The sequence below is a fragment of the Dendrobates tinctorius genome, unplaced genomic scaffold (genome assembly GCF_039654945.1).
Source record: "Dendrobates tinctorius isolate UK_male_01 unplaced genomic scaffold, ASM3965494v1 ptg000010l, whole genome shotgun sequence".
NCBI lineage: Eukaryota > Metazoa > Chordata > Amphibia > Anura > Dendrobatidae > Dendrobates > Dendrobates tinctorius.
Genome location: NW_027361678.1, coordinates 2,600,858 through 2,627,959, shown reverse-complemented (window position 1 = coordinate 2,627,959; position 27,102 = coordinate 2,600,858). Strand labels below are relative to the sequence as shown.

Genomic DNA, 27,102 nt, shown 5'->3' with positions numbered 1-27,102 from the left:
AAAACCATTTTTTTTAGGGACCACATCACATTTGAAGTCACTTTGAGAGGTCAATATGATAGAAAATACCCAAAAGTGACACCATTCTAAAAACTGCACCCCTCAAGGTGCTCAAAACCACATTCAAGAAGTTTATTAACCCTTTATGTGCTTCACAGGAACTGAAGCAATGTGGAAGGAAAAAATTAACATTTTTTACAAACATTTTACTTCAGAACCAATTTTTTTTATTCTCACAAGAGTAAAAAGAGAAAATGAACCACAAAATTTGTTGTGCAATTTCTCCTGAATATGCCGATACCCCATATGTGGGGGTAAACCACTGTTTGGGCGCACAGCAGGGCTTGGAACGGAAGGAGCACCGTTTGACTTTTTCAATGCAGAATTGGCTGGAATTGAGATCGGACGCCATGTTGCGTTTGGAGAGCACCTGATGTGCCCAAACAGTGGAAACCCCCAACAAGTAACCCCATTTTGGAAACTAGACCACTTAAGGAACTTATCTAGAGATGTGGTGAGCACTTGGAACTTCCAAGTGCTTCACAGAAGTTTATAAAGTAGAGCCGTGAAAATAAAAAATCATTTTTTTTCCACAAAGATGATTTTCCGCCCCCAAATTTTTAGTTTTACAAGGGCAACAGGAGAAATTAGACCCCCAAAGTTGTTGTGCAATTTGTCCTGAGTACGCCCATACCCCATATGAGTGGTGAGCACTTGGAACCCCCAAGTGCTTCACAGAAGTTTATAACGCAGAGCCGTGAAAATAAAAAATCAAAAACTTTTTTTTCCTCAAAAATGATTTTTTAGTCCACTATTTTTTTTATTTTCCCAAGGGTAACAGGAGAAATTGGACCACAAAAGTTGTTGTGCAATTTGTCCTGAGTATGCTGATACCCGATATGTGGGGGGGGGGGGAACCACTGTTTGGGCTCATGGGAGAGCTCGTAAGGGAAGTAGCGCCGTTTTGGAATGCAGACTTTGATGGAATGTTCTGCGGGCGTCATATTGTGTTTGCAGAGCCCCTGATGCGCCTAAACAGTAGAAACCCCCCACAAGTGACCCCATTTTGGAAACTAGACCCCCCAAGGAGCTTATCTAGATGTGTGGTGAGCACTTTGAACCCCCCAAGTGCTTCACAGAAGTTTATAACGCAGAGCTGTGAAAATAAAAAATCTTTTTTTTTTTTCCACAAAAGTGATTTTTTTTTTTTTTTTTTTAAGCCCCCAATTTTTTTAATTTTCCCAAGGGTAACAGGAGAAATTAGACCCCCAAAGTTGTTATGCAATTTGTCCTGAGTACGCTGATGCCCCATATGCTGGGGTAAACCACTGTTTGGGCACACGGTTGGGCTTGGAAGGGAAGGAGCACGCCCCACTTTTCAGTATTTTAATTTCCACAAAAATATAAAATAACCAATAAATTTCGTTCAACTTCACAATTGTGTCCCACTTGTTGATTCTTCACCAAAAATTTACATTTGGTATCTTTATGTTTGAAGCATGATATGTGGGAAAAGGTTGAAAAGTTCCGGGGGGCCGAAAACTTTCGCAAGGCACTGTATTTCCCTAACTAAGGGGATGATAAAGGGGGGGATATTAACTATTTTTTAAAATTTTGATCACTGTGATAGAGTTTCACAGTGATCAAAATGTACGATCAAGAAATGAATGGAATCTGCCGTCCGTCAGATTCGGCGAGCGCATTGCGCATGCGCCCGCAGTTTTCTTATAGGAGAAGATGGCGGCGCCCACCGGAGGAGGCAGGAGGGCCTGATGACCATCGGGGGGGGATCAGGGACCCTATTTCTCTCTCCTCTGCGATCACATCAGAGGAGAAAGTTAATGCAAAATCACGGCTTTTTTTTGCGGTTGCCGTTATACGGTTAATAACGGCGATCGCAAAAGCGGGATCGGTATAATCCGACCCCAATCATGTTCTCTGGGGTCTCTGCTACCCCTGGCAGCCAAGACCCCGGAGAAAATCAGACTCTGGGGGGGGCGCTATACACTTTTTCCACAGTTCCGTGAATTCACGGCGCTGTGGTGTAAGTACCTTTAACTACCGCCGTTAAAAGGTGTATCGGCGGTCATTAAGGTGTTAAGCTGGGGCTAATGAGAAGAGGCTCCAATGATGCTGGCAATGCGGTCGTTTGCTGGGTACTGATGCTGAACCCGGGTCTTGCAAAGCGATGCTCTCATTTCTATTTGTAATCGACTGAACCAGCTTTATATGTCAGCCTCGTCACAGATCTTGGTAGAATATTAATGTACTTGCCTTCCTCTGTGTTAGTGCCCTATAGATACCAGGAAACAACTGTCTGAAAACATTGTGGTTGTCGGAGGTACAGCAATGTTGCCAGGATTTCTTCACCGGCTAATGGCAGAGATCCGATACTTAGTAGAAAAGCCAAAATATAAAGAAGCCCTCGCCACCAAGACCTTCAAGGTTCACAATCCACCTGCAAAGCCAAATTGCGTGGCCTGGCTGGGAGGTAACGTACAAGAAATCGCACACGAATAAGCACATTGTGCACTCTGCTACCGCAGTGAGGAGGCAACGTACGACGCCTCCCCATGCAGAAGCAACGCTGCACATCCCTTTACGATCTCAGCTGGAAAGCTACTTTACTTACATCTATGTGGTGCTATGTGACTTGCATTATATGTAGTGATTTCTCCCAATCTTTGTGCCCATCCAGGCGCGATATTTGGAGCTCTGCAGGATATCCTCGGCAGCCGCTCTGTGTCTAAAGAATATTACAATCAGACCGGCCGTATTCCTGACTGGTGCTGCCTTAACAACCCCCCTCTGGAAATGATGTTTGATGTCGGAAAGTCTGCACCCCCAATGATGAAACGAGCCTTCTCTACTGAAAAGTGAAGAATTGGCACCAGGAAACCACTGTTTACAGCAAAAGGACTAAAGTAGATGTGCAAAAATACCAATATTTATTACAACGCTAACAAGACTGTGTATATATGTGGGAAATATTTAGCCTTGTACACACAGCATTACTGTAGGCTGACATATCCTATGGGGTCTATAAAGTATTATGTTACGTTACCTGCCCGACTTCATCATTCCTTCATATAGGCACTGATTGTACACCTGCCCGCCTGCTATGTGGTGGTCGCCAATCAGTATCGCACCTTGGGGGTCTTATTGAGGCACAGAAGTTACATCTACCAGGAACTGATTTCTAGTGAGCTGGATATTAATGCTTACTCGTAAGAAAGGTCCTTTTTTTTAAATTTGCTTGTGACAGGTAAAGGCTGACATTTAGGAGACTGAGAATCCTAAGAAGTGTATACAACCCTACGCAAACGGAAGTAAGAAAATTGTCCTGTCTGGGGTACACATATGCAAGTGTGACTTTCTCAGCTTGGAGGGGTGTAGTAATGAAGTAAGGCATTCCTTCTATTTGTATGTGTTTACATAGGACTGCAGCTTACATTTGATGGCAGCAGCCAAAGGTTTGATGGATCCCATTCTGTTCAGCATTTCACTGAGATTTGTGAGACCATTATATGTCCTAATGCTCTTTACCTGGTAATAAAGTCTTGGTTGTAATGTTCATGTGTAATAGTTGCATTTTCCTGAACAAGAATGAAGCTTCATTAGCTGCATCATGAGCCAGTAATATAACCTCCTTTATATACAGTACAGGCCTGGACTGACAACCTTTATATATAGTACGGGCCTGGACTGACAACCTTTATATATAGTACGGGCCTGGACTGACAACCTTTATATATAGTACGGGCCTGGACTGACAACCTTTATATATAGTACGGGCCTGGACTGACAACCTTTATATATAGTACGGGCCTGGACTGACAACCTTTATATACAGTATAGTACGGGCCTGGACTGACAACCTTTATATATAGTACGGGCCTGGACTGACAACCTTTATATATAGTACGGGTCTGGACTGACAACCTTTATATATAGTACGGGCCTGGACTGACAACCTTTATATATAGTCCTGGTCTGGACTGACAACCTTTATATATAGTACGGGCCTGGACTGACAACCTTTATATATAGTACGGGCCTGGACTGACAACCTTTATATATAGTACGGGCCTGGACTGACAACCTTTTATATATAGTCCGGGCCTGGACTGACAACCTTTATATATAGTCCGGGCCTGGACTGACAACCTTTATATATAGTCCGGGCCTGGACTGACAACCTTTATATATAGTCCGGGCCTGGACTGACAACCTTTATATATAGTCCGGGCCTGGACTGACAACCTTTATATATAGTCCGGGCCTGGACTGACAACCTTTATATATAGTCCGGGCCTGGACTGACAACCTTTATATATAGTCCGGGCCTGGACTGACAACCTTTATATATAGTCCGGGCCTGGACTGACAACCTTTATATATAGTCCGGGCCTGGACTGACAACCTTTATATATAGTCCGGGCCTGGACTGACAACCTTTATATATAGTCCGGGCCTGGATTGACAACCTTTATATATAGTCCGGGCCTGGACTGACAACCTTTATATATAGTCCGGGCCTGGACTGACAACCTTTATATATAGTCCGGGCCTGGACTGACAACCTTTATATATAGTCCGGGCCTGGACTGACAACCTTTATATATAGTCCGGGCCTGGACTGACAACATTATATATAGTACGGGCCTGGACTGACAACCTTATATATAGTACGGGTTTGGACTGACAACCTTTATATACAGTACAGGCCTGGACTGACAACCTTTATATATAGTCCGGGCCTGGACTGACAACCTTTATATATAGTCCGGGCCTGGACTGACAACCTTATATATAGTACGGGTTTGGACTGACAACCTTTATATACAGTACAGGCCTGGACTGACAACCTTTATATATAGTCCGGGCCTGGACTGACAACCTTTATATATAGTCCGGGCCTGGACTGACAACCTTTATATATAGTCCGGGCCTGGACTGACAACCTTTATATATAGTCCGGGCCTGGACTGACAACCTTTATATATAGTCCGGGCCTGGACTGACAACCTTTATATATAGTCCGGGCCTGGACTGACAACCTTTATATATAGTCCGGGCCTGGACTGACAACCTTTATATACAGTCCGGGCCTGGACTGACAACCTTTATATATTGTCCGGGCCTGGACTGACAACCTTTTATATACAGCGCTGGCGTGCACTGACAACCTTTTATATACAGCGCAGGCCTGCACTGACTATTGGGACATTGTCAGTTTCCAGAGGAGGCGCTGTAAGTAAAGTTGGCTATATGCATCTTCATTGCTCCTGCATCCACTATACACATGCACGTTTGGCTAGACTGAGCGTGCATGTGTTCTGTATGGGGAGAGGAGAGGACAGTAAAGCTCGGTTCACATTACGTCTGGGCACTTAACCTACAGTATGTAGGTAGGGGGTGCTAAAATTTACATCGTGAGCATTTACCAAACTGAGGCCAATGTGTATTCTATTGGTCTGTATAATGTTTGTTTGTCTTCTGTAAGATGCTAAAAATCTGCCATAGCTGCATTTAGCCAGGACCTCTCCATACACAGTCGTGCTGGGAGAGTGCAGTAACGTGGCTGCTAATCTCCCGTCAGAACCAAGGATCGAGAAGGCTAAAACTCAATGGCCCGATCCTTCTCTCTCCCAACTTCTGATGAATAAACATCAGCCGACCATCTAATGCTATCAGCAGTTTTGTCAATATTGGACTAATGTGTTTGGCCCCTTATATTTCAAAATGGGCCCTTTCTACAAGTTTATGTGCCTCCTAAAATTAAAATGTGGGACAGTAGTCCAAAATCATGTAGCAACCCTTCACATGTGTAGAGAATAGAACGAAGTGAGTGCAAACAGCAGATTGTGAAGGGTGATTTCTGGGGCCCAGGCTCCGAGGACCATTAGGTTGGTCATGGCCTAAGGTCACTGTAGGCTGCTGCTACGTTACATAATGCCACCATGACAACCAAGTCAGAAAAATTCAGCTAGTTCTGACTCTGTGGCTCCCTCACTGCGCAGGATCCATTGCGACCACACTCGCTGTCATGCTGCGGCATACAGCGAGTGGTGTCTGCGTGACCTGTAAGTGCAATCGCAGCCTGATAGACCAGTATGAACGCTCGCTCTCCATTGGGGGAGTCTGAGCACCTAGACCCCATCAGTCCCAACATCCAACCTCTCTATACTTTGTCACAAAACAATACTCCAATGTGGTAGGAACACTCCGGCCCAATAATGGGGTGCGGGGCCACCAATCCTCTCCAATGTGGTAGGAACACTCGGCCTAATGGGGTACGGGGCGGCACCAGTTCTCTCCAATGTGGTAGGAACACTCCTGCCCAATAATGGGGTGCGGGGCGGCATCAATCCTCCCCAATGTGGTAGGAACACTCTGGCCCAATAATGGGGTGCGGGGCAACACCAATCCCTCTCCAATGTGGTAGGAAAACTCCGGCCCAACAATGGGGTGCGGGGTGGCCCCAATCCCTCTCCAATGTGGTAGGAACACTCCGGTCCAATAATGGGGTGCGGGGTGGCAACAGTCCCTTTCCAATGTGGTAGGAATACCCTGGCCCAATAATGGGGTGCGGGGTGGCCCCAATCCCTCTCCAATGTGGTAGGAATACTCCGGCCCAATAATGGGGTGTGGGGTGGCCCCAATCCCTAACCAATGTGGTAGGAATACTCCGGCCCAATAATGGGGTGCGGGGCGGCACCAATCCTCCCCAATATGGTAGGAATAGTCCAGCTCAATAATGGGGTGTGGGGCGGCACCAGTCCTCTCCAATGTGGTAGGAGCACTCCGGCCCAATAATGGGGTGCGGGGCGGCACCAATCCTCTCCAATGTGGTAGGAACACTCCGGCCCAATAATGGGGTGTGGGGCGGCACCAATCTTCCCCAATATGGTAGGAATACTGCGGCTCAATAATGGGGTGTGGGGCCGCACCAGTCCTCTCCAATGTGGTAGGAGCACTCCAGCCCAATAATGGGGTGCAGGGCGGCACCAATCCTCTCCAATGTGGTAGGAATACTCCGGCCCAATAATGGGGTGCGGGGCGGCACCAATCCTCCCCAATATGGTAGGAATACTCCCGCTCAATAATGGGGTGTGGGGCGGCACCAGTCCTCTCTAATGTGGTAGGAGCACTCCGGCCCAATAATGGGGTGCGGGACGGCACCAATCCTCTCCAATGTGGTAGGAGCACTCCGGCCCAATATAATGGGGTGCGGGGCGGCACCAATCCTCTCCCATGTGGTAGGAGCACTCCGGCCCAATAATGGGGTGTGGGGCGGCACGAATCCTCTCCAATGTGGAAGGAGCACTCCGGCCCAATAATGGGGTGCGGGGCGGCACCAATCCTCTCCAATGTGGTAGGAATACTCCGGCCCAATAATGGGGTGTGGGGCGGCACGAATCCTCTCCAATGTGGAAGGAGCACTCCGGCCCAATAATGGGGTGTGGGGCGGCACCAATCCTCTCCAATGTGGTAGGAGCACTCCGGCCCAATAATGGGGTGTGGGGCGGCACGAATCCTCTCCAATGTGGAAGGAGCACTCCGGCCCAATAATGGGGTGCGGGGCGGCACCAATCCTCTCCAATGTGGTAGGAATACTCCGGCCCAATAATGGGGTGCGGGGCGGCACCAGTCCTCTCCAATGTGGTAGGTGCACTCCGGCCCAATAATGGGGTGCGGGGCGGCACCAATCCTCCCCAATATGGTAGGAATACTCCAGCTCAATAATGGGGTGCGGGGCGGCACCAGTCCTCTCCAATGTGGTAGGTGCACTCCGGCCCAATAATGGGGTACGGGGCGGCACCAAACCTCTCCAATGTGGTAGGAGCACTCCGGCCCAATAATGGGGTGCGGGGCGGCACCAAACCTCTCCAATGTGGTAGGAGCACTCCGGCCCAATAATGGGGTGCGGGGCGGCACCAAACCTCTCCAATGTGGTAGGAGCACTCCGGCCCAATAATGGGGTGCGGGGCGGCATCAATCCTCTCCAATGTGGTAGGAGCACTCCGGCCCAATAATGGGGTGCGGGGCGGCACCAAACCTCTCCAATGTGGTAGGAGCACTGTGGCCCAATAATGGGGTGCGGGGCGGCATCAATCCTCTCCAATGTGGTAGGAGCACTCCGGCCCAATAATGGGGTGCGGGGCGGCACCAAACCTCTCCAATGTGGTAGGAGCACTGTGGCCCAATAATGGGGTGCGGGGCGGTATCAATCCTCTCCAATGTGGTAGGAGCACTCCGGCCCAATAATGGGGTGCGGGGCGGCACCAAACCTCTCCAATGTGGTAGGAGCACTGTGGCCCAATAATGGGGTGCGGGGCGGTATCAATCCTCTCCAATGTGGTAGGAGCACTGTGGCCCAATAATGGGGTGCGGGGCGGTATCAATCCTCTCCAATGTGGTAGGAGCACTCCGGCCCAATAATGGGGTGCGGGGCGGCACCAAACCTCTCCAATGTGGTAGGAGCACTGTGGCCCAATAATGGGGTGCGGGGCGGTATCAATCCTCTCCAATGTGGTAGGAGCACTCTGGCCCAATAATGGGGTGCGGGGCGGCACCATTCCTGGTCGTGGGGGTGGGAACACAAGAGGAGGTCTGCTATTTTTCAGATCATTTAGTGGAATTTGATACTTTACTAAATGTCACTTATGTTGGAATGTGAACTGTCTGCTGTGTGCGATGCGTTTTCTATTAGTTTGGATCATTTCTGTAAGGCCACATGCACACATCCAGTATTTGGTGAGTTTTTTACTTCAGTATTTGTAAGCCAAAACCAGGAAAAATTCAGAAGTGGTGCAAATGTTTCTATTATGCTTTTCCTCTGCCCGTTGCACTCCTGGTTTTGGCTTAGGCTAGGTTCACATTGTGTTAGTGCCATCCGTTTAACGTATGCGCTCACGCTGATGTCTTTTTTTTGTCTATTTTTGACCGATTGCTCTAACGCATGGTAGCAGTGCGTTAGCAATAGAGGTCTATGGACAGTGAACGTGTCTGTTTGCTGTGCGTTAGACGTAACGCACCTGAAACCGTTGTAGCCTGCGTTCTCGGGTGCGTCACAAGCATGCCGATTTGGACATGTGTTAGGATGCGTTAGTATAATAGATGCTAATAGGTGCAGTAACGCATCCGTTACATAGCATTAGTGCTGCGTAACGGATACATTAAACGGATGGCACCTACCGCGATATGAACCCAGACTTACAAATACTGGCGTAAAAAAACTCACCGAATCCTCTGTGTGCACATGGCCTTACGTTGTAGATTTTCTCGCAACAAAAATCAAGCGGCGCATATCGGGCCTCCCACCTCTGGAGGGCGCTCTTCTGCACCTCATGTACAAAGCCTAACATAGTTACCTTGTATAGTTACTGCGCATGCGTCCTAGAATATAGCCTCTGATTTGACGGTTACTAAGCAATCAGATTGCAGGATACTGGCTGGTGAGTGCGGAGGAAAGGAAAGGACTGAAAGTGCCGTCTCACCGCTGGATCCCGCTGTGCAGTGTCCGACATGAGCTCCATCGGGACCGGGGTGAGTGCGGCTGGAGCGGCGCTGCTTCTGCCGGAGGAGGCCGCCCCGGCTTGTACATAAAGCTGCTGGTTCATTCATTAGAGCGGGGGGCGCTGTGCCTCTCTGTAGGGAAGAGGAGAGCGGTGGAGCCGGCAGTGGCGGAGCTGCGTCCCTCGGGCTGTCCGCCTATATCACTGGCCGCCCGGGGCAGCGCAGGTGCTGCGTCACTGACCGCCGGCGAAAGTGGCTGCGGCCAGGCAGATACTTCCCCTGTAACCGGCGCCAGCAGTGAAGGGGTCTGGGAATAGTTTTATCTTCACTCTATTTGATAGACTGCAGGAAAACCCCCACTATATCCCCTTCACCAGTCCTGCCTCTGCCGCTCCTTGCTGATGAGCTGTAGTCACCTCTGCAGACAATCGCTGCACTCTGCTGATGTAAACAGATGCTGCGGTTGGCTACACCAGTGGTATCACGGTGGGGGCCACGTGATTGGCTTCGGGGGCCACTTGAGCTACAGGCATGTCGAAAACAAAGGCCTTGTGATTGGCTGCAGCGGTCACATGTTCCGGGCATCAGTGCAGCAAGACATGGAGACCAGCAAGGGACTGCGCAGTGTTAGCACAGGAGCGATGGGTGACTAGGAAGATGAGCTCTGGTTTTTAAAAGTTTTGTCTCCTATAAGTTATTCTTACTGAGCCTAGGGTGGGGTAGAACATTACATGCCCACGATCCGGAGGTGTCCAGATGTTGCAGTATAGTGGATGGGAGTTCTAGAAATCCCATGTCTGCTGTGTCCACAGACGCCGGTGGCTCACCCGCAGAGACGGACATGCGGCGCGACTTTCCAGATGGCAACATGTCAATTTCTCTTCTGGAGACGTGAGTCTACACAAGATAAATCTCACCCATAGAATGTATTGGACGTGGTAAATCCGCGCGGTTCAGTGATCGGAGGATTCATCAGCGCTTTGGACACAGCCAACATGCACTATGTCCAAAGCGCTGCTAGTTCCAGATCGTGGTCACCCGGCCTTATTCTCGCCTGTACTGCTCTAATATTGACCTCCAGTAGGGGGCGTAATGTTTCATGACCGTTACATCCTTCACGTTTCATCCGAACAGGAAACCAGCACTGATTTCTATCTCTTCTAATATCTGTAGAAAAGAGCCATTGAGTTGCGAGTCCTGGAGACTGACAGGTCGGGCTGAGGGCTCTGACTAGAGAATGAATGTTTCTGTACAGCAGTTAGGTTGGCGGAGAGCCGCTGTCAGAGGCTTACGGACCATTCTCTCTGATTACAGTACGATCTCTCGGCCTCTACGTTCTCACCGGACGGCAGAGTGTTTCAGGTTGAATATGCAGCTAAAGCCGTGGAAAACAGCAGGTAAGTGGCAAAATCCGAAGTTCTTTCATCAATATCCTTCAACAATGGGCATAGTGGGATGGTGCTTGTAGAAACTGTTTCTTTATCATCAACCGCTGCTGCTGGTGAGCTCTGCAGTGGAGATGGCCAAGATCGGGAGGCAACAGATCCAAACAATGCTTACAAGCTCAATAGAAAAGTACTTGTAAGCGCTGTGCACATTCAGCCACTTCTGCTTGGCCGCAGTGGTGGTCGGTCTCCTGTATAGAAAAGTGTTAATATTTCCAGAATGGCTAACAAGTTTATGATCACCAGGTTTGTGGACAATTCTGGAGCCTAAATCCCCTACTTGGGTCCCAATAGTGATACCCCAGTGCTGATGTAGAGAACTGCATCATATATCCTATATGTAGGATGCTGTGGCCTGTCGCCCCCGCCGTGGCCTGTCGCCCCGTCCCCAACCTATTTCTTCTTTTTCAGTACAGCCATCGGCATCAGATGTAAGGACGGCGTTGTGTTTGGTGTAGAGAAGCTTGTGTTATCTAAACTTTATGAAGAAGGGTCTAACAAGCGCATCTTCAATGTGGATCGGCATGTTGGCATGGTAAGCAAAGCTCCTTAACCCCTTGCCAACCAACAACAAATGAATGCCAGGGTTAGGAGTTGGCGCCTTCACCGTGACACAAATTATTTATCACGGTGATCTACAAGGTGTCGTCAGTGGGATTAGCAGCAGGAGTCGGGCCCTAAAACACAGCTAGCATCGATCCCGACAGCTTAACCCTATAAGTGCCACTATGGCATCTAAGGAAGGAAGGAGGCGCCCTCTGTCACGTCATCCCCTCCAGCAATCCTCAGAGGTATTGCAGGGTTTTCTATGAGCCAACATGTAAAAGGAAAAAAAAGTGTAAAGATTTTAAATATTGAAGCATAAAAAATCCAACTTTTTATGAATAATTTATTTTAGAAAATGGCCACACAATTGGTATCGCTGTGCCAGTAATGACCCAAAGCTTTAAATAATCCACCTTTCTAAACCATACAATAAACAGTACAGATAAATGACAATATTGCTGTTTTTTTGTTTATCCCATCTCATGAAAGGCAGAATAAAGTAAGTGATTACATTAAAAACTTCAGCTCCCCACTCAGAAACAAGAACAGTTGTAGCTCTGAGAAAATGGTGACACTGAAACATTTTTTAAGTGTTTTTAATGTGGAAATGTAGTAAAACTATTCTATTTAGTATCACATTAATTGCTCCGACCTTCAGAATAAACATAACTTATCATTTATACAGTATGGGGCACGAAGATACAAAGAAACTGATTTTTTTTTTTTTAAAAGTAAAGCGTGGCTTTGCTTATGGACATCTATGGATGATTTCTTTCCCTGTGTGAATTGGATCAGTTGTTTGACATCTGGGGAGAATTTCATGTCAGTAGCGCCGCCTTTAGATATAGATTTACTTAGATTATTGGTGACGTGTTCAATACTTATTTCGCCCACTGTACCTTCCCTGCTGCGGACTTGTTCCTCTTCAGTAAGTGGGAACAGTGGAAACTGATTTTATAGGTGTCCCTTAAAGCAGGGTTCCCCAACTCCAGTCCTCAAGGCCCACCAACAGATCATGTTTTCAGGATTTCCTTTGTATTGTACAGGTGAAGCAATTATCACCTCTGGGCAATACTAAGGAAATCCTGAAAACATGATGTGTTGGTGGGCCTTGAGGACTGGAGTTGGGGAACCCTGCCTTAAAGGGTCATGGATGGACATTGTCGGATAGTGTGTTTAGATACGAGCAATGTTACTCTTTACTGCTGCTTACATTTTTCTTTGCAGCGCGCTGCTCTGGAGATGACCACTGCTGCTGGACAGCAGAACATGCGCAGTGCTTACAAGCTTTTTCCTGTTCAGCTTGTAAGAGCTCTCTAAGCTGTCCAGGATCGCTGGAGCATGCGGTTATTTCCTAATTCGGATCAGCAACAGCAGAGTGCTAACAAGCAACACCGCAGCGGTGGTCGGTCTCCTAGGCAACAGGCTGAAAAGAAAAGTGATATCTGAAGAGCTTTAAATTGTTTTTACAAGCACCATACAACAGCATCCATCCAGGAGGATGTGAATAAGTAGATGCTGTATGTAATGAGCTCTTTCCCCCCTCACGGGGTGTGATGTCTATTACATGTCAGGCAGGGCTCCTCCTCAGAATGATTAGATTCCTCCAAATCCTCAGCAACACAAAATGCCTACTGTCAGTGACTGGATCATCCTGAAATGATTTTTCTGAAACCCATCGTGTTGAGTAAGACCAATACCCCTGTCTTGTATGACCTGCAGGCTGTTGCTGGGCTGTTGGCAGATGCTCGTTCCTTGGCAGATATCGCTCGAGAGGAAGCTTCCAACTTTAGATCAAACTATGGCTATGACATTCCATTAAAGGTACGGTCGCCCCGATCACGATTTTATCCCGCTTTGTGGTAGGTCTGTACTATTACTAATGCGGCCCCTTTGCTTCTTCGCAGCATCTTGCGGACAGAGTGGCCATGTATGTACATGCCTATACCCTGTACAGCGCAGTCAGACCGTTTGGATGCAGGTAAGCGGCGACACTGTAAGAAGTTATAGTGATCCCTTATGCATTAGTTATGGACTGGTTGGTGTTTGCCCCCTGGTATTGCTGCAGGGACTGGAGAGCAGCATATGGGAGATCCGTTAGACCCCCATACACACTATACTTTCATCAGCTGAATCTGTCCATATCGACAGCCGATGTCTGGAGATATAAGGATTCATCATGTCCGATTTTGCGCTGATTTTTTTAATAAACTGTCGACAAGAGTCTGACTGTGGCTTCATTGTAGGGAATATGGGAGTATTTCTGTTTATGGGGATAGATAGATACCTGCCGGCAGAAGGATCGTCTGGGGCCTCTTTGGTTTGGTGACTAATCAGCTTTAAATTATCCTGAGTTACGGCATATTTGAGCCTCCCCGAAATTGGTGAGAGTGGGCGGGCTGCAGTGCTGGTTCCTGTTCATAATGTCCTCCCAGATGGAAATACCCCTTTATTTCCAGCAAGATATGTGCAAAGCAGATAATTGGCACTTTCAGTTTTGGTTACAGTTCGCTCTTAATATGTCGGCTCGTCATGGCCTCTGACGCTGTGAGCATGTGTGGATGGGAGTTTGTGTTTTGTTTTTTTACATGGCTGTTTCTGAGGTCACATTTTGTTAGTAAAATTGGAAAATACACAACATAAAAACACTTCAATCCCGGGAGTGTACCAAAGGGTTAACTTTAGCTCTGAGGCAATGTCCCCCTCCTAAAAAGCAATGTTTTTTTTTCCTCCACAGTTTTCAGATCTGAATCGGCTTTGTATTAAGAAAAGGCTTCAGTTTTTTTGCTGCCTTTTGACTTGACAGAGGCCTCTCCAAATAATCCACATCAGAGTGATTTTATTGCTTTTCTTTGGGGGGGACCTGTGTGTGAACAATGTGGATTTCCCATTAAATTCAATAATGGAAACTTTTCAGAATGTTTGGAAAAAAAAATGACAAAACTGAGGACACCTTAAAGGTAACCTGTCAGCAGGATTGTGCACAATAACCTACTGTGTCAGGTCAGCGTCGTTATACTGATTACACTGATACCTGGTGATGAAATCCGTCTTGTGGTTCTGTAATCTTTATTTTCAGTTGTGAGTAAGGCTAATTTCACACATCCGTCTTTTTGAATTTGGCACGATGCAGTGAAAACCGGATCCGGAATTGGATCCGGTTTTGGCACATAGAATGTAATGATCGCCGCATCGTGCCAGATGGACATGCGGCACCTCCGTTTTTTGCCGGAAACGGCAAACCTGCGCTGTCCGGCGTCAGCAAAAAACGTTGGCTGCAACGTTTTTTTGCAGCGCCGGACCGGCTTTTTCAACAGCGCATGCCCGGGCACTGTGAGTTTTAACCCCACAAGTGCCCGGCGCAGCACAGCGCGCGCGCGTCTCTCTTGTCCCCGGTGCGGCGCCTTTAAATAATTTCCGAGCCGGATAAGGCACATCTGCATCCGGTGTCACCGCTGCAGGCCTGATCTGGCGTCCCGGCTCTCCGCTGGAACAAACACACCGGATGTGTGAAAGTAGCCTTAGGGTACCATTACACCTAGCGATGCACCAGCGATCCCGACCAGCGATATGATATGGTCAGGATCGTTGGTGCATCGCTAGGTGGTCGCTAGTGAGCTGCCACTCAGGCAGATCTCACCAGCGACATTGCTGGGGACGGGGATCACTACTTACCTGTCAGACGCGGCGATCCTGCGTCCTCCCGCCCGGCTCCACACGTCGCTCGTCGGCGCCGCAGGTAGTGACCGACGAGGAATGGTCCAGGAGCTTCTCGCACGATCAGCGATAACCAGCGGGGGAGCCGGTCGGAGGTAAGTATCACATGCAGCGATATCACTAGCAATATCGCTGCAACGTCACAAAATCGGTGACTTTACAGCAATATTGCTAGTGATATCGCAGTGTGTAACGGGGGCTTTAATGATATGCTCGTGGTCCGGGGAGGCCTGTGGGGGGTCTTCATGTGGTGCTCTGATTATGAATACTTAATGTAGACTGCTGACAGGTCACTGATCCCTCACTGACCTGCCCCCTAGTTTACATACTGAATATAATATGGTTTGAAAAAACAATTCACATTTGTCAGGCCGGCGCAATAGAGAGATAGGAGGGATAATATGCATATTTTCATTTGGTTTATACATATAGCCTTGTTTAAGATATTTTTTTCCAATGGAAATGCCGCCGTACCATCTATCGCATTCCGATTGATGCTACTGTGTGAGCGTCTCCATCTTGATGAAGCCTAATTTTTTTTTTTTTTTTCTCTGCCAAAATGGCGGCACCTGCGTAATAGCATCTATTGGAAAACAAAATGAAAATATGCATATTATCCCCTGTATCGTGCTACAGCACAGGTGCCGGCCTGATAAATGTTGTTTTTTTTTTTTTTTTTTTTCAAACCATATTATATTCAGTATGTGATGGTATTCATTATGTAAACTAGTGGGCAGGTCAGTGAGAGATCAGTGACCTGTCAGCAGTCTGAATGATGAATATCTGATCAGAGCACCACATGCCCCAACCCCGCCTTAGGGCACGAGAATCTCATTGAGGGCGGTTTCACACGTCCAGATAATTCCGGTACCGGAAAAACCAGTACTGGAGCTATCCGTGTGGACTCGTGGTACCTCCATGTGGCAACCGTGTGCTGCATCAGGACCACACGGACGGCGTCGGGAAGAAGCGCTACAGTAAGCCCTGTCAGGAGCGGCTGAATTAGCAGCACTCCAACTGTAAATATATTAACCCCCGAGATGGATTTACGCCGTGGGACGTGACTGAGCGCCGGACAGGTAATGTATATATTTGCTTTATTATTTTCAACAACTTTTTCAGAAGAACGATGGCTTCGCTAAGGAATTACCAGTGTAATAAAGATTATAAAAATGTGTTGTATTCTTTCATTAAAATTTATTCTTGTGTGTTTAACCCTTTATTTACTGTAGGTTTAGTAATGGATTGGTGTCTTATTGACACCTCTCCATTACTAATCCGGGCTTAATGGCACCTTATAATAGAAAGATGGCATTAACCGCTTTATTACCCCACTTGCCACTGCTACAGGGCAAGTGGGAAGAACCAGGCAAAGCTCCAGATTAGGCCTGTTTCACACTTCCGTTTTTGTGTCCGCCAAACGGATCCGTTTCCGTTTTTTTGACGGAAACTGATGCAAACGGATCCGTTTTTTTGACGGATCCGCGGTAACCACTAATGGAAGTCTATGGGACAAAAAAAACGGATCCTGCAAAAAAATGGCGGATCCGTTTTTTTACGGAAACCAACGGATTTTGACGGATTTGAAAAAACGGAAGTGTGAAACAGGCCTTAGGTGGCTCTAGTAGAGGCACCTTTTCTGGGCGGCTGGGGGAGCCAAGATCAATGGCCCCTTACCAGCCTGAGAATATCAGCCCTCAGCTGTCGGCTTTAGTCAGGTCGGTTGTCCAAAATAGGGCGAGACCACACGCTGTTTTTTTTAAATAATTTAAATAATTAAAAAAACAGCGTGGGGACCCCTCTATTCTTCACAACCAACCTGGCTGAAGCTGACGAATGCAGCCCCCAGCTGTAAGTTTCGACTGGTTGGTTAAGAAAATGAGGGGGACCCCACGTCGGGTTTTCATTCATTCTTCTCTCCTGCCGGCAAAGCAGGAGAGCAGAATGTCAGCTGCGGTCAGCACCAGCCGCCGGGAACAGCGCTTAGAGTAGCCGCTTCCCAGCGGCCGTCCGTGAGCACGGAGGACAGTGTGAACAGTTCTCCGTGTGCAGCACGTGTTGCGGGCTGTGTCCGTGTTAAAACAGACATGTCTCCGTGTTTTACACACGGTCTGTGAAAACACGCTGACATCTGCATAGACCCATTCATTTGAATGGGTCTACGTGTGTCAGTGTCTCCGATACGTGAGAAAACTGTCACTACACGTACTGGAGACATTGACGTGTGAAACTGGCCTAACACAAAACAAAATAAAGATTAAAGAACTACCACAAGACGGATTTCATCAACCAAGGTATCATTTTATTTAGTATAATGGTGCCGACCTAATACTGTGTGTAGGTTACTGTGCACAATCCTGCTGACAGGTTCCCTTTAAGACGCCATTCAGATGTCAGTGATTTTTTTTTTCAGTTTTGTGTTTTTGTTTTTCGCTCCCCTTCTTCCCAGAGCCATAACTTTATTTTTACATCAATATGGCCATGAGAGGGCTTATTGTTTGCGGGACGAGTTGTACTTTTGATCGACATCATTGGTTTTAGCATGTCGTGTACTTGAAAACGGGAAAAAAATTCCAAGTGCGGTGAAATTGCAAAAAAAGGTGCAATCCCACACTGTTTTTTGTTTGACTTTTTTGCTAGGTTCAAAAGTCAAAATTCATTATGATTCTCCAGGTCATTACGAGTTCATAGACACCAAACATGTCTAGGTTCTCTTTTATCTAAGTGGTGAAAAAAAAATTCCAAAGTTTGCTTTAAAAAAAAAATTGCGCCATTTTCCCATACCCGTAGCGTTTCCATTTTTTGTGATTTCGGGTTGGGTGAGGGCTTATTTTCTGCATGCCAAGCTGACGTTTTTAAGGATACCATATTTGTGCAGACACGATCTTTTGATCGCCCGTTATTGCATTTAAATGCAATGTCGCAGCGACCAAAAAAACGTAATTCTGACGTTTGTTTTTTTCCCGCTACGGCGTTTAGCAATCTGGTTAATCTTTTTTTTTTTTTTTTTTTTTTTTATATTGATCGGGCGATACTGAATGCGGCGATACCTAATATCTGTATCTGTGATTTTTTTTTTTTTTTTTTTTTTTATTTTGAATGGGGCGAAAGGGGGGTGATTTTAAACTTTTTTTATAATTTTTTTTTTTTTTCATATTTCTTTATTTTTTTTTTTAAATTTTGGCATGCTTCAATAGCCTCCATTACTTGATTGGCTCTGCTACATATAGACGATGAGCAGATTGCCTATATGTAGCAGAATTACAGCATTGCTATGAGCGCTGACCACCGGGTGGCGCTTATAGCAATGCCTCATCAACAACCATAGAGGTCTCTAGGAGACCTCAGGTTTTATGGCAATGCATCACTGACCCCCGATCCCGTGACTGGGTTCGGCGATGCACGTATTTCCGGCCCGGCGGTCGGAAGCGCTGGTTAAATCCTGGAGCAGCATATGGGGACATAGAATATGGAGCATCTTATTGGGGCATAATCTATGGAGTATCTTATTGGGGCATAATCTATGGAGCATCTTATGGGGGCATAATCTATGGAGCATTTTATGGGGGCATAATCTATGGAGCATTTTATGGGGGCATAATCTATGGAGCATTTTATGGGGGCATAATCTATGGAGCATTTTATGGGGGCATAATCTATGGAGCATTTTATGGGGGCATAATCTATGGAGCATTTTATGGGGGCATAATCTATGGAGCATTTTATGGGGGCATAATCTATGGAGCATTTTATGGGGGCATAATCTATGGAGCATTTTATGGGGGCATAATCTATGGAGCATTTTATGGGGGCATAATCTATGGAGCATTTTATGGGGGCATAATCTATGGAGCATTTTATGGGGGCATAATCTATGGAGCATTTTATGGGGGCATAATCTATGGAGCATTTTATGGGGGCATAATCTATGGAGCATTTTATGGGGGCATAATCTATGGAGCATTTTATGGGGGCATAATCTATGGAGCATTTTATGGGGGCATAATCTATGGAGCATTTTATGGGGGCATAATCTATGGAGCATTTTATGGGGGCATAATCTATGGAGCATTTTATGGGGGCATAATCTATGGAGCATTTTATGGGGGCATAATCTATGGAGCATTTTATGGGGGCATAATCTATGGAGCATTTTATGGGGGCATAATCTAAGGAGCATCTTATGGGGCCCACATGAACTGTATGGAGCATTATATGGGGCTCCTGATTCAATATGGATATTCAAAAACATTTAACCTACTGATGTCTCAATTAATTTTACTTTTATTGGTATCTATTATTTTTGAAATTTACGAGTAGCTGCTTCAGTTTCTATCTATCTTAGTCCAAATAGTAACATTTACTTTGATTTATATATAAAATTATATTTAATAACACAAGCATGACATTGACAATTAAATTTTATTCTGAACAATAATACAAAAGCCCTTAAATTTTATCAACGCAGGTGCTCAAACTGTTTTCCATCACAATTTGCACAGCTTTGAAGTCTGCCTCTTACGCTTTGACAAACAAGTCTCTTTGGGTATTAATTTCTTGAAATGCATCTCTTATGTAGTTTTACAAATCACTGACACTTTTTGGTTTTCGACTATAAACTTTGTCCTCGAGTACTCCCCAAAAGAAAACAACCATTGGGGTCAAGTCTGGTGAACTTGCCGGCTAATTAAGTGGGCCTCTCCGGCCAATCCACTTATTAGGAAATGTTTCATTACACATACTGTCCACCTCCTTTTGGACCACTGTCTGTGTGTGTGTATGTATATATATATATATATATATATATATATATATATATCTCTATCCACTCATTATTTATACTTGATATAAGCATGCCATTATTATTTTTGCTTGCGTCCACTGGACATATTCAGCTGTATTGATGGCGGCACAGTGTTTCTACCCTTAGGGTACGTGCACACGCTGCGGATTAATCCGCACGGATTTTGCAAAAACCGCAGATAATCCGCAGGTCCAAAGACCTGCGGATTATCTGCGGTTTTGCCTGCGGTTTGGTCCTGCGGTTTCCGCAGAAAGAATTGACATGCAATTCTTTCTGCGGATTCAAAACCGCAGCAAATCCGCGCGGTTTTTTCCGCAGCGTCGGCACAGCGTTTTTTTTTTTCCCATTCAAATGAATGGTACTGTACACCGCAGCTAAAACTGCTGCGTGTCCGCAGCGGCCAAAACCGCTGCGGAAACGCAGCGGAATCCGCAGCGTGTGCACACAGCCTTAGTGTGAGAGATGATATATTTTTTTTTTTCCATATAACAAATTATTTGATTTGTGTAGCCTCCATTCTTACTGCTATGTTTGGGTCAGTCCACCATTGTCCTGTATCTATGGGCTTTCCTTATTTTCTGCATATTTGCCATTTTGTTAATTTTATCAACTGTTCAATAAAGATCCTTTTTTTTATATTATATTTGGTGCATTTAAAAAGTGCTTTTTTTTTCCTATTGATCTATGATTTACACTTTATGGTATTATTTATAGGATTAAATTGTGTTGCTTCAAAACGTGTCGACCTAGACCATAATTCTTTCTCTGATTTTACCGCTGATGACTTTGCCAATTTCCTGATGACGGTTATCTTTTTTGATACCGGGTTTTAAAATGAATAAAAGTTGTTTGCATTTTATCTGACGTGTCGGATCAACCACTATTTGTGGACAACCCTAGTATAGCAGCGTCTTTTTGTTGCTGTCATTGTCTTCTGATATCACGCCGTCACACTTGCGATCGTATGCCGTTCAGTGGAGTGCACACTGTACCACGGACATCACATCCTGTCTTCCTCATTTTAATGTGTGTAGAGGAACGAACGCCACACCACGGATGTCACGTCTTAGTGATGGTCCCTATATCCCCACTTATGGGGAAAAAGTGAATTGGCGATCTCTGTTCTGCTAACATGGATGGCTTTTTGGCCAGTTGGACCACTGCTAATTAAGGCTTTTTAGTATCTTCTAGAGACCTTTATATTCTCAAGTTAGAGGAGAGAGAGATTTATATTTTTGAGTATATAGGGATATTCTAGGGACCGCCATCGTTGAGTGGGGGCGCCATTGCATTCACTATTAAGGTGCATATGGCGACAACATTGAGCGGTTTTAGTCTGTGATTACATAGAAAAAAAGACAGTTTGAGGTCCCTTAATCTTCTAGCTCACTCTTACAGTGGATCTCTGCAGCAGGACAGCATGTGATTATTATATCTCTAGAGAATCAATTCCACCCTGACAATCTGTCCCATTATTTTTTAGCTTTATGTTGGGATCCTACAATGAAGATGACGGTGCTCAGTTGTACATGGTGGACCCATCGGGTGTATCTTATGTAAGTGTGAACTACTTAGCATTTCTTTGTGAGTCTTGTTCTATTTATTCACTCATCTATGGACTTGGACCGCTCCAGATCCGATGATCTAAGAGTCTCATCTGCCTTCTTGGCCTTTTACCAGGTGGATGTGCTGCCTAGTTGACGCTACAAGATATTTCATAATGAATGGAATTTTACACTATTTTGAACCGTTCTTTGCACCAATTAGGGAATACTAGTCCAGGCATTTGGAGTAATTTCTCCCAAAAACCTTCATTTTATTTGTTGTTTTTAATATAAAATACTAGTGAATACAAGTTAGTCTTGTAAAACTAAGCTCCTATACACATAAAGCTGATGGTGCTGGTGGACACACATGGCATGAGTCAAGTTTCGGCTTAAGACTTGGGAGTGAGCGCTGGATTCTCTGATGAACTGCAGTGCTCAGCGAGCTGACGACACCGTTCAGTGCATTTGTCTCACGTCTTGTTTGCACCGATACACAATAGATGGGGTGACATGATGGTTGTTTGCACAAATGACAGATGTAGGATAAAAGATGGAGCTTCACTTTTGACATGTTAGTTAATAGGGTCTCTTATGGTCTCCCCTCACCCCCGTTATTTTATATGTATGGCTTTCCTCTCTGACATGTAATGTCTTGATGATAAACTAACTTTTTCTACTTCAGGGCTATTGGGGATGCTCAATTGGGAAAGCCAAACAGGCAGCCAAGACAGAGATAGAAAAACTTCAGGTGAGTGCCATTGGTATCTGCGACTGTATCCATGAGGTGTGAGACAGTAACTGTAGGGGTTATCCTGCCTGTTTCGCTACATGTGGAGGTGTGAGGGACCACTGATGTTAGCCAGCAGCTTCCTAGGCCTGGCAGACTGATGACCGCTACGTCCGTGCTGCCTCTCGCCTTCACTTGCAGAAGCAAAATGCATCGGATGCTTTTTTTATGGCTCCTCAGTGCGAGATCAAAGCATAACATGCAGAGTTTGTTGTAGATGAAGACCTTTACTCCCTTAGGTTAAAGATGGCAGTCTAATGCAGGGGTTCCTAATCTGTAGCTTGGGAGCCACATGTGCTCGCGGCTGTCTGCCAGCTTGGTGCATTACCCCCAAATCTAGCAAACGGGTATGAGGAGCAAATCTAAAAATGGTGAATTTTGAGAGTAGCCCTGCACAGAAGAGAAGATCTGGATGCACGAACATTTACTGGTCTTAGGGGTTTGGAGAGAATTTAGGGTACGCTGGAGAGAGGGTGCTACTACCTGTCAGAGGAGATGCCTGAAGCTGGATGAGACAGTGTGTTGGGAGTGCTGAATTGGAGAATACTAAAAGGGGTATTGTGGGGATCACTGGATCTTGTTGTACTGCTTCTGGGTGATGAAAAGCTTCAGTTATCATTGTACTTGTAATGGTGGCTTTGGTTGCCACTACTGTGAGGGGGGGCAAGAGCTGGATGTGGCTCTCTAGGTCAGAACAGTTGGGGACCACTGGTCTAATGTGCATGGAGGTCTCCCGCAGTTGGGAAGAGACTCTTCCCCCTGTTGGATTTTATAGGGCTGATCCTTTTGTTCACCGAGAGATAAGTTGCCATCCGAGGAGTTGGGCAGCGGCTCTCACATGGGGATTCTCAGCCAAGTGCTCCCTTGTATGAAGTTGGGAGACTGCCATCTCATGTGTATGGACCTTACTTTTCCCAACAGATGAAGGACATGACTTGTCGGGAAGTAGTAAAAGAAGTTGCAAAGATGTAAGTATTTATTGGCAACATTGCTACTTTCCATCAGGAAATACTAATTCCATGTAATACATGGCCACGTTCTGCTCTCTGTAGCAGCTGATGGCTCTTGAGCAGACAATACTTTAATATAACATCCAAAAGGTGGTCTTGAGGGGTCCATACATTATCTAAGACTACACGGATTCTCACTTTTTTTTTATTCTTCAGAATCTATATCGTCCATGATGAAGTAAAGGATAAAGCATTTGAGCTGGAGCTGAGCTGGGTTGGAGAAAGTAAGAATTTGGCTGGTTGGATCTTCACTTTTTGTATTAATGACATTTAATATATATATTTTTTTTTTTTTACCTATCAATGGTGGTTCAATTCCTGGCAACCCACTGATCAGCTGACTGTAACCCCTTCAATGTGTAATGGTGCTGGGTGGTCTTCACCAATAATCAGGCTTATAACAAGTGCTGCTCAATTATTTTTTTACAACTGTCTTCTCAGTGATAACTTTTGGACAACCATTATGATGTAATCACATTGATATTTTTTGGCGTAGTCCTGCTGTGCAGTATCTGTAGAGTGTGGACTAAGGTTCTTTCCTTGCTGTGATAATTATGTTCACAGGTTTCACCCTTAAAGTCCTAACTGTTCTGCTTGGGCTGGGTCACACAAGGCACCTGATGTGATATGCTACTAACAGTCGGCTCCAGCTCTGTTGTGAGTGCGAGCCTAGTGTTAGAGCTTTGATCAGTTATCTAAAATTGTTCAAAATACAATCAGCGTAGGGTTTAACAATAATTTACAAGTTGCCAAGGGTTAAATAGACCCTAACTAAAGATTTTACGACGAAAACGTAACTTTTATTAAACTATAACCATAATGAGTGCTATTTTAAAAATACAGTCCATCTTAGATTGTAATGCCCCAACTTACTGTAATAGCCATATTTGTGGAGGCAGCTGTTTAACATTTCAGAGTAGTTAGTCCATATTGGTGACATATGCCATAGAGTGGTCCGCAGCCACCAAGGCTAAAACACCATTGACATTAACAATTTAATGTCCAGTTACTGGTGATAGGCCTCATATGGGGAAGTATTGAATAATATTTAACCCCCTATGCCTAATCAGCCAGATAAATTAATCACTAAGAATACTGTAAGGGGAGGGATTGAATAATAAATACTGACCTATGTGAGAGTCCTTATTAAAAAAAAAAAAAACTAAAGGAAAATAAGGCGAAGAATTAAATAATACTTGCCCCTGAATAACAGCCATCAGACATTTGAAATTAGAGCAGCAGTTTCATTGCGAGAGGAGGAATTATATTCACCCCCTCGTGACTATTAACGTAAGTTGGGACATTACTATCTAATGTGGACTCTGTATTTTTAAACGTGCACTCTCATTATTACAGTTTAATAAGTTAGATTTTATTAGAATCTTTGGTTAGGGTCTATTTGCCATTCGGCAACTTGTAAATTTTATCAGTACTTTGATCCTCTCAAATTGGAGCAGAGGAGCTTGAGAAAGTAACTCCTCCATTGCCCGTGTCCACAGAAATCGCACTGCACTCCAGTGATATCAGAGTGCAGTGCAATGTTGCACATGCACCCATAGACTTATATGGGTGCGTGTGATCAGATTCTCACACTTTATTTTATTGGATCGCACTCGTCCGATTTCATAGCAAGTGTGAGCGAGCCCTTAAGGGGCCATCTCTCTCCTTCCATGGTTATTGCATTACTGTATAAGTGTTGTAAATCATGTGTAAATAACCATGCCATTTTGCAATGTCAAATCACTTTATTTTCTAACAGTTACTAATGGAAAGCACGAAATTGTACCGAAAGAGATCAGAGAAGAAGCAGAGAAATATGCTAAGGTAAAAATGACCACCTCCAGTGACTGCTACTGGTTAGGGCTGTAGAGCGGAGCTTGGTCTAAACCAGTCTTCTGTTCTTTCTGGCAGGAATCTTTAGAAGAAGAGGATGACTCCGATGATGACAACATGTAATTTAGTTTTGGTTTTTTTCCCCCTCCTTTACTATTTCAACTCTATGCCAATTACTGTTTTTATATAGGTAAGGACCTGAGTCGAACATGTGGCAACTGGCAATAAAACCACTGTTTACACTGCTCGTGGCACTGTTAATCCTTACTGGTAAGATCAGCAATGAGAAGGGGAACAGTAAGGCTAAGTGCACACAATGCGGAATTCCATTCCGCTGAAAACCTAGCGATTTGCAAGAATGCTAGCGGTTTCCAAGCGATCTGTAGCATCGCTTGGAGAACTGATTGACAGGTTGGTCAAACAGTGACTATTGTGACCAACTTTTTACTATTGAGGCAGCCTATGCAGCATCAGTAGTAAAAAGATCTAATGTTAAAAATAATCGGGTTATATGCACCGTCCGGCGCCTCGCACAGCCTTCCCGGGCCTCAGCGATGCTCCCGTTCCCAGTAATGCCTTGTGATACCTTTGACTTCGCAGTCTCGCTATACTGTAGTGATCTCGTGAGGAATAGGGACCGCTAAAGTATCGTGAGACTGCGACATCATCAAAGGTCTCGCAAGGCATTACTGGGAACGGGCACATCGCTGAGGCCTGGGAAGGCTGCGCGGGATGCCAGAAGGTGAATATAACCCGTTTAATTTTTATTTATTTTTTTTTTTACAGGGATATGGTACCCAGAGCCCGGAGGACAGTCTCTTCTCCTCCACCCCCTGAGTACCGTTCGCAAATGTTCTGCTTACTTTTCGCATGGTGGGCACAGCCACATGCGGAAAGTAAGCAGAACAATACATTCCTATGTGGGTGGAATCGGCACGATTTCGCCGCAGGAAAATCCGCAGCATTAGCACAGCATTGCAGAATCCCATAGGAATGCATGGGATGCTGTTTTTTTGCATTTTCGCTGCACAAACAACTAGGAAAAAAAAAAACCACGTGTGAACGCATCCTAAAGTTCACCCCTGTGATGGCAAATGCTGTGTGCCTCCCACACCGGTGCCATTGTGGCGATGTTGGCAGTGGTAGCTGATTAGCTGCAGCCTTCGCAATTCTCTAAGACCAATGGGCTGCAGCCCTCACGTGATGTCATGTTTCCATTATAGCAGACATAATCTACAGTTGTGGCAAAAAGTATTGACACCCCTGAAATTCTGTCAGATAATACTGTTTCTTCCTGAAAATTATTGCAAACACATTTTGTGTTTGTCCTAAAGCCAAATTGGATATAATTCCACACCAAACATAAAAAGAGGGTGGACAAAAGTATTGGCACTGTTCGAAAAATCATGTGATGCTTCTAATTTGTGTAATTAACAGCACCTGTAACTTACCTGTGGCACCTAACAGGTGTTGGCAATAACTAAATCACACTTGCAGCCAGTTGACTCAACCTCTGTCCTTGTGTGTACCACATTGAGCATGGAGAAAAGAAAGAAGACCAAAGAACTGTCTGAGGACTTGAGAAACCAAATTGTGAGGAAGCATGAGCAATCTCAAGGCTACAAGTCCATCTCCAAAGACCGAATGTTCCTGTGTCTCCCGTGCACAGTGTCATCAAGAAGTTTAAAGCCCATGGCACTGTGGCTAACCTCCCTAGATGTGGACGGAAAAGAAAGATTGACAAGAGATTTCAATGCAAGATTATCCAACATCCGCACAAAGAACCTCGACTAACATCCAAACAAGTTGAAGCTGCCCTGCAGTCCGAGGGTACAACAGTGTCAACCCGTACTATCAGTCGGCGTCTGAATGAAAAGGGACTGTATGGTAG

General features: G+C 45.4%; 2 protein-coding genes across 2 annotated transcripts in view; both read left to right on the top strand.

Moving 5' to 3' along the window:
• The window catches only part of ACTR10 (actin related protein 10), a 29,017-nt gene extending 25,443 nt beyond the window's left edge, over positions 1 to 3,574 (top strand). Inside the window, exons 12-13 of the mRNA XM_073585727.1 lie at positions 2,290 to 2,491; positions 2,699 to 3,574. Of these exons, the coding sequence (XP_073441828.1) occupies positions 2,290 to 2,491; positions 2,699 to 2,880 (384 nt within the window). The 3' untranslated portion in view covers positions 2,881 to 3,574. The remainder of the gene's footprint in view (positions 1 to 2,289; positions 2,492 to 2,698) is intronic.
• Positions 3,575 to 9,395: 5,821 nt separating this feature from the next.
• On the top strand, positions 9,396 to 25,456 carry PSMA3 (proteasome 20S subunit alpha 3). The gene is made up of 11 exons (XM_073585713.1): positions 9,396 to 9,552; positions 10,837 to 10,919; positions 11,379 to 11,502; positions 13,236 to 13,337; positions 13,421 to 13,494; positions 21,518 to 21,590; positions 22,264 to 22,329; positions 23,290 to 23,336; positions 23,535 to 23,602; positions 25,138 to 25,202; positions 25,290 to 25,456. Exons 1-11 carry the CDS (start codon positions 9,532 to 9,534, stop codon positions 25,332 to 25,334), a joined length of 768 nt encoding a protein of 255 aa, XP_073441814.1. The 5' UTR covers positions 9,396 to 9,531; the 3' UTR covers positions 25,335 to 25,456.
• Positions 25,457 to 27,102: the final 1,646 nt, after the last annotated feature.

What these genes read in the sequence shown, in the direction of transcription:
- PSMA3 (XM_073585713.1), top strand. Translation starts at nt 9,532, where the DNA reads ATGAGCTCCATCGGGACCGGG. An exon ending in TGGATCGGCATGTTGGCATG is followed by an intron (nt 11,503 to 13,235) that starts GTAAGCAAAGCT and finishes TATGACCTGCAG; the next exon opens with GCTGTTGCTGGGCTGTTGGC. An exon ending in AAGCAGAGAAATATGCTAAG is followed by an intron (nt 25,203 to 25,289) that starts GTAAAAATGACC and finishes TCTTTCTGGCAG; the next exon opens with GAATCTTTAGAAGAAGAGGA.